This window comes from Prionailurus viverrinus, chromosome A2 (genome assembly GCF_022837055.1).
Source record: "Prionailurus viverrinus isolate Anna chromosome A2, UM_Priviv_1.0, whole genome shotgun sequence".
NCBI classification, from domain to species: Eukaryota; Metazoa; Chordata; class Mammalia; order Carnivora; family Felidae; genus Prionailurus; species Prionailurus viverrinus.
In genome coordinates this window covers 68,976,200-68,989,991 of record NC_062562.1, presented here as the reverse complement: position 1 = coordinate 68,989,991, position 13,792 = coordinate 68,976,200, and the positions used below count along the sequence as shown (strand labels likewise).

Below are 13,792 nucleotides of genomic sequence, written 5' to 3'. Positions count from 1 at the left end.
AAAGTGCATCCATGCAATCAGCATAACAGCCAAATCTTTGGGTTTTAAACCCACTTTGACTTTTTTTTTAAGGGGAATTTTTAAACCTAGAAATTACATTTAGATGTAATACAATTATAAATGTGCTTATATTTAGTTCTTCTGTTTTGTTTTTTTTGACTGTTTTGCTTTTTTGTTGTTCCCTGTTCACCTTTTCCTGCCTCCTTTTGGGCAAATTGTGTTCTTTTAATTTTTTAAATTTACATCCAAGTTAGTTAGCAGATAGTGCAATAATGATTTCAAGAGTAGATTCCAGTGATTCATCCCCTATGTATAACCTCCAATGCTTATGCCAGCAAGCGTCTTCCTTAATGCCCTTGACCCATTTAGCCCATGCTCCCACCCATAACCCCTCTAGCAATCCTGTTTGTTCTCTATACTTAAGTCTCTTACGTTTTGTCCCCTTCCTGTTTTTATATTATTTTTGCTTCCTTCCCTTATGTTCATCTGTTTTGTATCTTAAATTCCACATGAGTCAAGTCACATGATATTTGTCTTTCTCTTATTTTCTCACTTTACAGTTATTTAAAGTGGTTGCAGTTTTTTGTTTTGTTTGTTTGTTTGTTTGTTTGTTTTTTGAGAGAGAGATTTTGAGAGAGAGAGAGGGCAGGGAAGGGGAAGAGAGAGAGCGAGAGATTCTTAGGCAGGCTCTGTCCAGCGCAGTGGAGGCAGGGTGTGACTCTGGGATGGATCTGACAACTGTGAGATTAAGACTTGAGCCAAAATCAAGAGCTGGCATTTTAATGGACTGAGCCACCCAGGCGCCCCTAGTGGTTTCATTCTTGACACAGTACTATACCACTTCATGAGAAATGTAAGAATATTGCAATAGTAGAGTTCTGTTTACCACTTTCCATGGCTCTATTGTCACTGTATGACATTTGGCACTTCCAAAATCTATGTCCATAAGTTCTGGATTCAAGGAGAAACTCTAATTGCTTATGTGTGGCTATACAAATATAATACTCACGTAGATATCAAAAACCGAATGGTTCAATGTGGTGGTCCACAATGCTCAGTGGTCTGTTATATACATTTGTTCGGGTGATGGGTGGCACTTTCCTTCTAGGTAAGATCCTACGTTTTCCAAATATGATGATACATGATTATGATTTTTGTCCCATGTCAAAGCAAAATACTGGAGTCTGTTGATACTTGTTTCATAGGACATTTGACTACAGGATGTGTTGGAAGTGAAGCAGAGTAAGACAGTTTTCAGAGCCCCGAGGTCTGTGCCACCTCTTAGCTCTCTTATCCTAACAGTGGAGCAGGGTAAGGGTACCTTGGTGCCTGAGAAATAATTATAACTCAGGAGCAGCTGACAGAATATTGAATTCAGAGGGGTGCTAAAATTATCAGTGCTAGAAACTTCAGTACCTAAAATCTCCTAATAATTTTTCTTTTAAATATAGATTAAAAAATTTTTTTAATGTTTATTTATTTTTGAGAAAGAGCATGAGTGGGGGCAGGGCAGAGAGAGGGAGACACAGAATCCAAAGAAGGCTCCAGGCTCTGAGCCGTCAGCACAGAGCCTGAGGGGTGGCTCGAACTCACGAACCTTGAGATCATGACCTGAGTGGAAGTCGGACACTTAACCAACCGAGTCACCCAATGCCCCTTAAATACAGATTTTTAATCCCTAAACCTCCAGATACTGATTCAATGGGTTACAGGTCATAAGCCTAAGTATTTAAAACCTTCTCCATACACTGCATTACAGGTGGTTCATACATGTGACAAAGTTCATATGGATACTTTGCCTTAGCCTAACAGTCATTTTTAAATTCTGAACAGACCTGGGTGTGTCTGAATAATTCTTCATCCTTAAGATTTCAGCCCATGTATCATCTCCTTAGTATCCTTACAGTGGCCATCTAAGGGAATTCTGTCTTTATCCTACCATCTTTTCTGTTTTTCTCTTTACAACATCGCCCCGCCTTTATTTGTTTTATAGCATTTATACTAACTTATACCTTGTCTTTCTCCTTGCACTGTATATTCCCTTAACTAGACCACAGTAATTACACAGTACTCAATAATTGTTTATAGGTGCTCAAATAACTGTCCAAATAATGATTCATTCTAAATACAAAATCACAAGTTGACAAGCTCATCTGTTACCACCAAATATCTGAGTTCATAGTATTTTCAGAAAAGCCTAGTCAGATACCATACATACATTATAACCACTTCTCCAAACCAAATCAAACCTAGAGTACACCTAATGATGGATTCAATTCTAGATATAGTCCCAAGGCTGATAACCAGAGGAAAGCCAGCTTTGGGGGTTGGAGACCATTTCGAGCTAGGTCGGTCATATGATTGTTTTGTTTATAAGCTTCATTTTGACCAATAAAATTAAATGCATCCAGAAAGTATGGACAGTCAGGAGATACACGACCAAGATGAACTGCAGAAAACAGAAACTTCTATCAGAAATCATCCCCTCGGGGCGCCTGGGTGGCTCAGTCGGTTGAGCGTCCGACTTCGGCTCAGGTCATGATCTCGCGGTCCCATCCGTGAGTTCAAGCCCCGCGTCAGGTTCCGTGCTGAGCGCTCAGAGCCTGGAGCCTGTTTCGGATTCTGTGTCTCCCTCTCTCTCTGACCCTCCCCCCCCCCCCCCCCCCCCCGTTCATGTTCTGTCTCTCTCTGTCTCAAAAATAAATAAATGTTAAAAAAAATTAAAAGAAAAAAAAAAAAAAGAAATCATCCCCTCAAATGGAATCCATTTAGCAGATTTACCCAGTTCGTGTGTAATAGAACAGGTACCGCGCAAGGCCGAAGGGGCCTCTTGCTGTGAACGCGAATAGGGTGAGATAGGCCTGCTGGGGGAACAGGGAAGTTAGCCAGGGAAAAACCCGGCAGACGCCACACTCAAACTGCAGAAAAGAAAGCCAAACTCCCAAACCGCTCACGTCAGCTACCCCCGCAGCGCACCTCTTCCGGGATGCGTGTCCAAACTGCCTGGCGAGCTGCGCCTGCGCACTGATGTTTCTGCGTAAAGGACCAATGAACGGGGGAGTGGGCGGGCCATAGGCCAGAGACTCGGTTTCCGGTTCCGGCCGTCCTTGGTCAGTCCGCTTTTGTGCTACGTGTCGCTGGCGTCTGAGAGTTTGCCGGGCAGGTGAGCATCTATCTCTTGGTGGGCTTGGGGATGAATCCTTTGTGACTAGCGGAGGCGACGGGCGTGGGCCAGCCGGCGGCCCTCTCCGGGAGGCTCTCCGTTCTGGGCGGTCTGGCGCCCCCGGCTGCCCACGAACCTCCTCGCACGGCCTGCTGTGGAAGTAAAGGCCCGGGGCCGCGGCCTCCCGAGGTCCCGAAGGAGTGTGGCTTTGGACAGCCCTTGCTCCTTCAGCGCCTAAAGTCCTGGCCCAGGCTTCGGCTTTCTGGCTGCTCGTCCTGGGCCACCTCGGTGTGCAGGTTTTACTCTGTTAGGGGGCTGCCGGTGTCTTCTGTGCTCTGGTCAGAGATGATGGCCTGCCGCTGGAGTTCCCTTAGGCTTTGGGAGTTTGTGTGTAGTGTCCTGCCTTGGAAGAGTTCTATTTAGCCCTGGCCCTGCCACCACGTCTATAGGATAAAGTGAGAGGGTTGGCCTAGATTCTAGATCGAGAGATCATAGCAAGTTACTGGATCCCTTCCCCTGAAAGTGAACAGTGTTTTACGCATTGTGCCTTTTTTTTTTTTTTCATGGAGAAAAGTTTTTAGCTTTCATCACGACATCTATAAAGTTTAAGCCCGCTGGATTTGAAGAAGAAAGTTAAGTGAAGTACTAAGGAAACAGGCATTGCTGTGTTTTTGGAGGGACCCAATGTACTTGGCCTAGAATGTTTATAGAATTTTATTCCAGCTGCCCGCTCCGGGTGAGGAAACTGGAGCTTAGGAAGGTTGTATTTCCTAGACAGGGATTTGAACCACCACCTGCTCTTCCAATGGTACTCATTCCTTGATGTAACAAAAATTTATTGAGTATCATGTGCCTGACCACTGTTCAAAGGGCTGGAGGTAGGGTAAAATGCAAGTAGTAAGCTCTCAAAGCTAAGATCGGGTGACATTTCTATTGGGCAGTAGATTCCTCAGAAGAATCTAGCTGATGAAGTATATAGCGCTGTTTTCTTAAAAGGTGTGTCCTACCTAAAGGTCTGGAGTTCAGGTAATAGCTTCTGAGAGTCTGGATCTTGGTTTAGTCAATCTTTGTGGTTTTGAAGATTTGATAGATCTGTTCCACACAAAAATACTCTTTTCTGAAAGTGTTACGTGGCTGTGGTTTAGAACAATCAGATTGAAGTCCACGTTGCCCCTAGGCTAGATTCTTGCAGCGTCACAGTTGGCCTTCACTACACTTGACACTGGTTTCTGAGAGTTTAAAATAAAATATGGAAAATACTTGTTGGATCCCCAAATTGTTGGTTCCGTAGCAGGAACAATGAGAAGACTGCAGAGTGGGAAAGGAATGCATGTGTTTTAAGTGCTTAACTTGTCATGTTAGGAGCATGTGTCCTGTGTCAGTGATAATCCTGGAGGTGAGACCTGTGCTTGTTTTATAGCCTTTGATCTGATGCCGGAGTTAACGAAAAAATAATATCCGTTTTGTCTTGGAGTCTTTATTGTTTTGTTTTGTTTTATGAGATGGAATTGACTCGTATCAGACATGAATTCATGACTAGTTTCCTTTATATTTTGATATAACTGAGGAAGTGCTGATTTGATGATAACCAATACCAGTGAGCATCTTACTTTTTTGTTTTTTTTAAATAGGCATCATGGATCAGGTAATGCAGTTTGTTGAGCCGAGTCGGCAGTTTGTGAAGGACTCAATTCGGCTGGTCAAAAGGTGCACTAAACCTGATAGAAAAGGTAATAGCTTTAAAATGGGAGAAAAGATTAAATCTTTACATTGCTAAATCTTTTCTTTGGTATCTTTCTGCTTAATAGCTGTTGCATTATTTTGTCAACATTTTTAGCGATTCATTTTGCTTTATTGTATTTTAATACTGCCATTTTCTAAATTTTGTACACTTTTTTACACTTTACAGATTTTTCCGTTTTATGTATTTTCAAATGGTGAAAGATAATTTATCACAGCCTTGTGTTTCATGTTAGGTTTGCCTTAGTGGTATTTAATGACTTTAGAGTTTTAGGTGTGTCTTCCACATTTCCACTCCAAAAGATGTTTTGGAGTCCTCCCTTCTCTGTTGCTGCCCCCATTTCCTCCCCCCAAAACAAAACCTTAACATGAAATCAACAGTATAGTTGTTATCGATCTACTAAGTTAAACTTCGTTTATCATGATTCATCTGTAAAAAGGTGCACCAGAAATGGTGTACCTTTATTCATTTGAGTGTTTCCCGAGTTAACACCTGGGAATATAACAGAATATAATATATATGTAGTGTAATAAATATATACACATATGTAATACAGACCTCTCCATGTTCTTGTGTAGTGTAGAATCTTTCAGGGAATATAGTCATGAACCAATAATGGCAATTATAACTCTAATTACTTCTGCGGTAATTACCATGAAAGACAAATAGAAGTATGGACAGCACATAATAGTAGGACTAACCAAGTCAGGAGGGCATGGGGGCTTCCCTGAGGAAATAACATTAAATGGAACATTACCATGGTCTGAAACCTGTTTTCAGATTGTGCCCAGCCCAGCTTGATTTCTCAAGCCTTATTCCTGGCTTCATTATGATATCAAAGGCAACAGCTCTATTGTTCATTAAAAATCATGTTTTATGTTTTTATAATTAATACTTTTTTTAAATTAGAGAGAGAGCGCTTGCGCAGGGGAGGGGCAGAGAGAGAGGGGAGACACAGAATCTGAAGCAGACTCCAGGCTCTGAGCTGTCAAGCACAGAGCCTGATGCGGGGCTCGAAACCATGAACTGTGAGATCGTGACCTGAGCTGAAGTTGGAGGCTTAATCGACTGAGCCACCCAGGCACTCCTATAATTAATCCTTTTAACAGTGTAACAAATTTTGAGATGGATGCTGTATATTTCTGTTATCCGTGTTTCTTTTTTCTTTTTCTTTCTTTTCTTTTCTTTTTTTTTTTTTTTTGATATTCTGGTCATTTGATAAGAAGTTAGACTATTTTGCTGATTGTTGATGGAATCACTAGCATGGGCATACACTTTATTTCTATGTGTCCTTAAATATCAAAGAAGAAAATTAAAAAATTTGTCAAGCAAATATTTATTAATAATGTCATGTTTTGTTTAACTTAAAATGATATGTTCACTCTCTGGAGAAATGTACACCAGTAAGTTTATTTATATTGCTGCTAATTTTTTCTCCTATATTTGCAATGTCAATGTAAAAAATTATCTAAATTTTGTGTTTTTAAATCCAGAATTCCAGAAGATTGCCATGGCAACAGCAATAGGATTTGCTATAATGGGATTCATTGGCTTTTTTGTGAAATTGATCCATATCCCTATTAATAACATCATTGTGTAAGTAAACTTTTGAAATAGTATCTAGTATAGAATAAAAACTGAAATCATTTGAGTTGACAGCCTGCGATGTTATTAATACACAGATATGTGCTTTGACTTTTTAATGCTGCTAGAGTCTGTTGCTATTTATTGAGTACCTGATAATTCAGAGTGATTTTATATGTTATACGGTCTTTATTAGCAACTCTGAGATAGGTACAATTTTCTTTTATAAATACAATTTTAAAGGGTCACGAAAGTGAGTTAAAAACAGTTTGTGACCAAGCAAGTGACAGAACCAGTATTCAAATTTAAGTCTTCTTTATGCTGTGTATTAAGTTGTTGGTTTTTAAAGTACAGAGGAAATGCTCCCCCTGTGAAAGTCACTACAGTGATAGAATTCAGACTCTAGACTGATCTTTTAGGTTCAAATCCTCTCTTTTGTTACTTATTAGCTGTCATGACCTTAGGCAGTTTACTCAGCTTCTCTGTGCCCATTTTATTCCATAAGGCTAATAGCTTTTATTTGGGTTATGGTAAAGATTAATGGCTTAAGTCATGTAAAACCCTAAAAAACAGTTGGGGTAAGACAATGAAATGGAAGTTGTGACTGCTTTAGTTAACTCCTTTAATCCTCATGACACTTCTGTGAGGTTAGTACTGTTCTTTTCATTTTATGGATGAAGAGACTGTGGCACGGAGAGTAGGTACTTCCTCAGGCTGCTTGGCCGGTAACCGGTAGAGCAGTGTACCATACGCAGGCCGACTGGCTCAGGAGCCTCTATTTCTATTGTTGAGAGCCCTCTCTCATGCTGGCTCTGTTGAACGTTCCCTATTTTGAGTCCTGTTCCTCACTTTATGCTCCAGTTTGCATTTCATCCATTCTCTTAAAATCCAGCGTTTAGAATTGAATGCCTGTACATATGTCTTCTTGCTGACGGCTAAAATCCTGAGACAGGTTTCTCACAATTAACTGCTACAATAAATTTCCTTTATCCTGGGTTTAAACAGTTGGGGTGGTTTATTTTTAGCCTAAAAATGGAACATTTTCCTTGTTAAATTCCTTTTTCCTGGATGCCCTTAGGGAAGACTTTTGAATTTTTAATCTGTCCAACATTGTTATTTATCCTAGTTTTTTTTTTTTTTTTTTTTTTAACGTTTATTTATTTTTGAGACAGAGAGAGACAGAGCATGAACGGGGGAGGGTCAGAGAGAGGGAAACACAGAATCTGAAACAGGCTCCGGGCTCTGAGCTGTCAGCACAGGGGCCCGATGCGGGGCTCGAACTCACGGACCGCGAGATTGTGACCTGAGCCGAAGTCGGCGCTCAACTGACTGAGCCACCCAGGCGCCCCTATTTATCCTAGTTTTGTATTACGACAGCTTTTATTTCCTTGTCTAAGTTGTAGCCTAAGGACAAGGCACTCTGTTTAGGACAGGGCAGCCTTAGTGCACCCTTTTCGGATGGAGTTTAGTCAGGTTGTTCTAACAGGGTTTTGAAACAAGTATTAAAAATTCACTTTCACTTAATTCTTTCCATGGCAAATACACAATATCTTTTATCAATCTTACCAATCAGAGATGGTTCAGCAGCTGGTTACTTAGAAAACTTGTCATCTGGTGACAAAATTGTTTCAAAGTTGAAGGAGTTAGAAATCTACCTTTAGAGAGTTTTTACATTAAAATGAAGGCCAAATAAAGCATTCTGTGAGAAATGCTATCAAAACTTATTCTTCTCATGACATTCTTCAACATCTGTAAAACCCAAAGATCTTTTTTTCCTGCTTGAAAAGAACATAAGTCACTGTTTTAATTATTTTGGGGTGATGGCAAGTGAAATACAACCACAAGCTCCTCTTTCATTAGGCTAAATTATCACTTGTTTTCCCTTATGATAAATGTATGTCCTCTTCTATAAAATTAAAGCAGTCACAAGTAATAGCCATAGTATTATAATTTAAAGGAGTTATGTAGTCATGGATAGTTTAGTTACAGCAATACAGTTTAATAACAAACACTAAAAATACTTGGCATTAAAGTAATATTGAAGAATATTTCTTTCGAGTAGTGCAATTATTTTTCCTTTTTTAACATTACTAAACAATACTAGGGACGCCTGACTGGCTTATCAGTAGAGCATGCCACTCATGATCTCAGGGTCATGAGTTCACGCCCCACATAGAGTGTGGAGCCTACTTAAAAAAACAAAAAAATGAGTAAACAATACTAAAGTGTGCATCTTAGCATGCAGTTTTAATGTTTATGCTTTTGAAACTTAGAAGTTCTGTAGAAAAGGTGATTTTTGTTTTCATTATGATTAAACCCCTGTTTTTTAGTGATTGTGTGAAGATACAGTAGTTGGAAACTGTTGAACTAGTTTGCATTCTTTATTTTCAACTGATTGTGTATCAAATTGAAAAACTAACCAGCTAACCATCCTGTTATGTAATTCATATTTTTCATCTTGTTCAGAAAGACTTTATGCCAGACTGTTAAACACTTGTCCCCAAAAGAGGATTCTGAGTTTTTAATACAAACCTGTTCAAACGCCACATCATCTCTAAGGACCTTTTTTAGTTACAAGATTTTAAAGTACAGTTTCTTCTCCTTTGTGCTATCTTTGGGTTCTCATATAACTGGTTTTAGTTCCATAAAATTGTAGCACATTGCATTTCAAATAATTATTGTTATTAAAATGTTCTATACACTTAAATGGACCATTTTTCTTTCTTTTACAGTGGTGGCTGAATACCTTTTTAGAAGAGTTCTTCATCTTGGGGATTGGTGAATAAGTGAGGATTTGAGAAGCTCATGGAGTAAAAATCTGTCTATATGTTTTGTGTTTTTCTTTCTTTTTTTGCCTTCCAAGATGTTTTGTATTTGTAAATTAAAACAATTTCAAAATAAAAACAGGCTTACCTTTTTTCCATCATAGATATTTATCAAATTTGATAGGAGATAATGGGTTCTTTTTTTTTTTTTTCCTAAAGTTTATTTATTTTTAGGAGAAAGCACAAACAGTGGAGGGGCAGAGAGGTAGGGAGAGAGAGAATCCCAATCAGGCTCCATATTGTCCTCCCAGAGCCTGAGGTGGGGGTTGATCCCACAACTCTGGGATCATGACCTGAGCTGGTGTCAAGAGCCGGACGCTCAACCGACTGAGCCACCCAGGCGCCCCGGAAATAATGGATTCTTTTCCCTCCCTCCCTTCTTACTTTCCTTCCTTCCATCCTTCATGTTTTGACTTATAGGAGAAATTAAAGTGATGTACCATAATTTCTGAATGCACCTCTCTCAGATAAACATTTTCCTATCATGGAAGAAGAAACAAAGTAAAGGATGGTAAAGGTAGTGAAAGAATTCGAGGATAGGGTAGGAGTTTTGTCCTTAAGCACTCAGAATATAAGCAGGTAGAGCAATAGAAGTGTAGGTGCTACTTGGAATATTTTCCTGAAAATAATGGTGGAAACTTCAGTGTGAGAGGCCCTCTTCAGACAAACTGGTCACACTGTCATAAACATTGGAGTTCTGAGTTTTGTGAAGAATTCACTGATAATTGAATGTAAGATAAAAAGTGGCCCTATTTTCTTTCCCCTTTAAAACACAATAGTAATAAGCTAGTGAGATAGTTTATTCCCCTTTTAAAAAAGGTTTGTTTGTATGTTTGTTTGCTTTTTAAGATTATTTTGAGAGAGGAGAGAAGAATCCCAAGCCGGTTCGGTGCTGTCAGCATGGAGCCTGAAGTGGGGCCCGCTTTAGAAGAAGTTTTATTAATCTGTTCATTCAGTGTTTAGTTACTGAATTTTATTTCCCAAGTTCTATATGTTCTTAATAAATTGGTTAGTAGCACTGAGAAATGTATAGAATTGTTGAATCATTATATCGTATATCTGAAACATAACTATGTTAATTATACCTGAACTAAAAATTTTTAATTGATTAGCAGCACATATTTGATAAATGTCCTCTGATTCTTCTTTTGTTTCTTTTTTTTTTAAGTTTGTTTATTTCAAGAGCTAGCACGAATGGGGGAAGGACAGAGAGAGAGAGAGAGAGAGAGAGAGAGAGAGAGAGAGAGAGAATCCCAAGCAGGCTCAGTGCTGTCAGCACAGAGCCTGAAGCAAGGCTTGAACTCATGAAACCATGAGATCATGACCCGAGCCCAAACCAAGAGTCAGGCGCCTAACCGACAGAGCCACCCAAGCATCCCATGTCCTCTGATTCTTCTTGAATAAGGTAGGCAGGGGTCTAACTGGTAAGGTTGGGCAATATTCCTCATTTTTGGAATCCATGGTGCAGAGAGTAAGGTTTTTCATAGTGATGGTAACATATTTTCTGCCTGTATTTGAAATGCCAATAAGTATTTCAGTTTTGAATGAATTGTCCTCAAGGAAATAAAAATACAGCCTTGGCCATCTATAATCTTCGGGAGTCCATATAGCCACATTTTACAGATAACTTCGCTCCTTAAAGACCAAAAGTCTGTGTGTGTGTGTGTGTGTGTGTGTGTGTGTGTGTGTATGTACATGCACATATATACATGTATATATGCACATGCATATGTGTATATATGTATACATAAACCTGCATATATTTGTACACATACATGTACATGTGCACATAATACATATAAAGTATGGACAAATTCTAAAGCGTAGACTTTCTTTGCTTCTGGCAAATGTGTATATTTTCTTCTAGGATAAGATAATTCTGGACCTTAGTATATTCATTCTTGATATAATTATGAATCCCTATTTATAGTGTGTATTTTGGCTGTTCACTTTTTATTTTGCTGACTTGCTGGTTCTTGACACATGGATAGGTAATGTACTACATACATACGTTTATACATGTAAAATGAAAGCTGACCAGTAATGTGAAAGAACAGAATAACCATACTCAACAATGAATCTTATATAGGAAAAATAAATAGATTTTTCTTACTCACCATGTAAGTATATCTAAGAGCTGGTACATTTGTGTTTTAAAGGGTGGCTCAGTTGGTTAAGCATCCGACTTCTGCTCAGGTCATGATCTCATGGTTCTTGAATTCTAGCCCCACATTTGGCTCTGCTGACAGCTCAGAGTCTGGAGCCTATTTCGGATTCTGTGACTCCCTCTCTTTCTGCCCCTCCCCTGCTCACACTCTGTCTCTCTTTAAAAACTAAATAAACATTTAAAAAAAAATACAAAAATTATGTTCCCTTGGGTCCTCCCCTTAGAGATTGATTCAGTAGGTCTGGCTCAGCCTGAGAATTTGCATTTCTGTCTCCGTGCTGATGGCTGCTGGTACATGGACCACACTTTGTCAAGTTTTCTACAGTTCTTAGTGGTTTTTGGGTACCTGGGTGTCTCAGTCAGTTGAGGATTCAACTTTGGCTCAGGTCATTATCTCATGGTTTGTGAGTTTGAGCCCCACGCTGGGCTGTCTGCTGTCAGTGCAAAGCCCCCCTTCAGATCCTCTGTCTACCCCCCCTTTGCACCTCCCCCACTTGCACTCTCTCTCTCAAAAATAAACATTTAAAAAAATAAAATAAGATTCCTAATATTTTTCTTTTTTTTAAAGATTTTATTTTTATTTATTTATTTATTATTATTTTTTTAATTTTAATTAAAAAAAATTTTTTTTTTTCAACATTTATTTATTTTTGGGACAGAGAGAGACAGAGCATGAACAGGGGAGGGGCAGAGAGAGAGGGAGACACAGAATCGGAAACAGGCTCCAGGCTCTGAGCCATCAGCCCAGAGCCTGACGCGGGGCTCGAACTCACGGACCTTGAGATCATGACCTGGCTGAAGTCGGACGCTTAACCGACTGCGCCACCCAGGTGCCCCTATTTATTTATTTTTAAGAGAGAGACCGAGTGCAAGTGAGGGAGGGGCAGAGAGAGAGGGAGACACAGAATCCAAAGAAGGCTCCAGGCTCCGAGCTGTCAGCACACAGCCCGACGCAGGGCTCGGCCTCACGAACCATGAGATCATGACCTGAGCCGAAGTCGGGCGCTCAACTGACTGAGCCACCCAGGTGCCCCTAGAGATTTTATTTTTAAGTAATCTTTACACCAACGTGGGGCTTGAGCTTACGACTCTGAGATCGGGTCACATGCTCTACTGACTCAGCCAGCCAGCCAGCCATCCCCCAGAATTTTTAATGGTTTTGTGTTGTTTAAATACTTATAGCAAAATATAAGAATGTCCCTTTTGTAGTTGTTCTGCAATTCTCATGAACCCCTATGCCTTAAAGCAAGTGCTCAGCCACCTGGTCCACTAGACTAACCACAAAAAGTCAACAGGAAAATACACATCAAGGAGGAGACAGAAATAAATAGTCCAGACAGCATGGCAGAGCCTTGATGGAAGGGTAGCAAATAAAGCATGGTTCCTTTTCCAGTTGCTTTGTTACTGCTGGAAAGGAGTGTTTTACTCCAGAATCTTTCCTTCTTGGGCCATTTGTCTCATTTTGTTAGGAAGGTTCTACTTGGAAAGAGTGGTATTTGATTTAGCCTGAGTGCTGGAGGCATCACTGTGCTTTGTGTTTGAAGGAGCGCCTTATGCCAGAAAGCATTAGAGCTGAATTCTACCTCTGATGGTACACTCTGGTCATAATTTTGTGTGCTAGAGACAGTCTCTTCTGGGTAGATTTCCTGATGCTTCCGATTTTCTGAGGCTTTTTGTTGTCGCATTTTCTGAGGCTCATTCTACCTCAACCCTTGCGCATTCCATAGCCATGCTTACAGTCATGTGTTCGCTTGTCTCCCACATGATCTTCCAGCCCCTAATCGACCTTGTTGTTTTTGTTTGTCTTAGTCAACATTGATTATAGCATTGTTTGTGGGCTTTTGAGAAGGTTCTGAGAATGTCTTGATACCATGACTTAGTAAAGTTCATCGCAAAAGGACATTGGTCGCTTCACTAATTACAAATTAATAAAAATGTATTTGCATTCTCCTCCTACCAAACCCTTGTTGAATTTCTAAAGGAATAGTATCACAAATGTTGACTCACTAGTGGAGGTTGAAACATAGCTTTGTAGGATTGATGATACTTATATAAGGCCTTACAGTTTTCAAACTACTCCTTCTTAGTTGATCTTCATAATAGCCCTGTGGCAAGTAACGTAGATATTGTATTCTCCAAAAACATATCCACAGCTTACTCCTCACCCCTCCACTGCCACCACACCATCACACCTGGCTATTTTTCTTTACTGTCTGCCCCACTAAAATAGTTCCAGGAAGGAGACATTTTGTCTGACTAGTTTATTACCAAATCCCAAGTACCTGCCTACAGTAGCCACTCTCCTCGTTACA

General features: G+C 39.8%; 1 protein-coding gene across 1 annotated transcript; it reads left to right on the top strand.

Moving 5' to 3' along the window:
* Nucleotides 1–3,083: 3,083 nt before the first annotated feature.
* Nucleotides 3,084–9,392, top strand: SEC61G (SEC61 translocon subunit gamma). The gene is made up of 4 exons (XM_047850602.1): nt 3,084–3,163; nt 4,795–4,893; nt 6,398–6,500; nt 9,221–9,392. Exons 2-4 carry the CDS (start codon nt 4,800–4,802, stop codon nt 9,228–9,230), a joined length of 207 nt encoding a protein of 68 aa, XP_047706558.1. The 5' UTR covers nt 3,084–3,163; nt 4,795–4,799; the 3' UTR covers nt 9,231–9,392.
* The last annotated feature ends 4,400 nt before the right edge of the window (nt 9,393–13,792 follow it).

What these genes read in the sequence shown, in the direction of transcription:
- SEC61G (XM_047850602.1), top strand. Translation starts at nt 4,800, where the DNA reads ATGGATCAGGTAATGCAGTTTGTTGAGCCGAGTCGGCAGTTTGTGAAG. An exon ending in CACTAAACCTGATAGAAAAG is followed by an intron (nt 4,894 to 6,397) that starts GTAATAGCTTTA and finishes TTTTAAATCCAG; the next exon opens with AATTCCAGAAGATTGCCATG.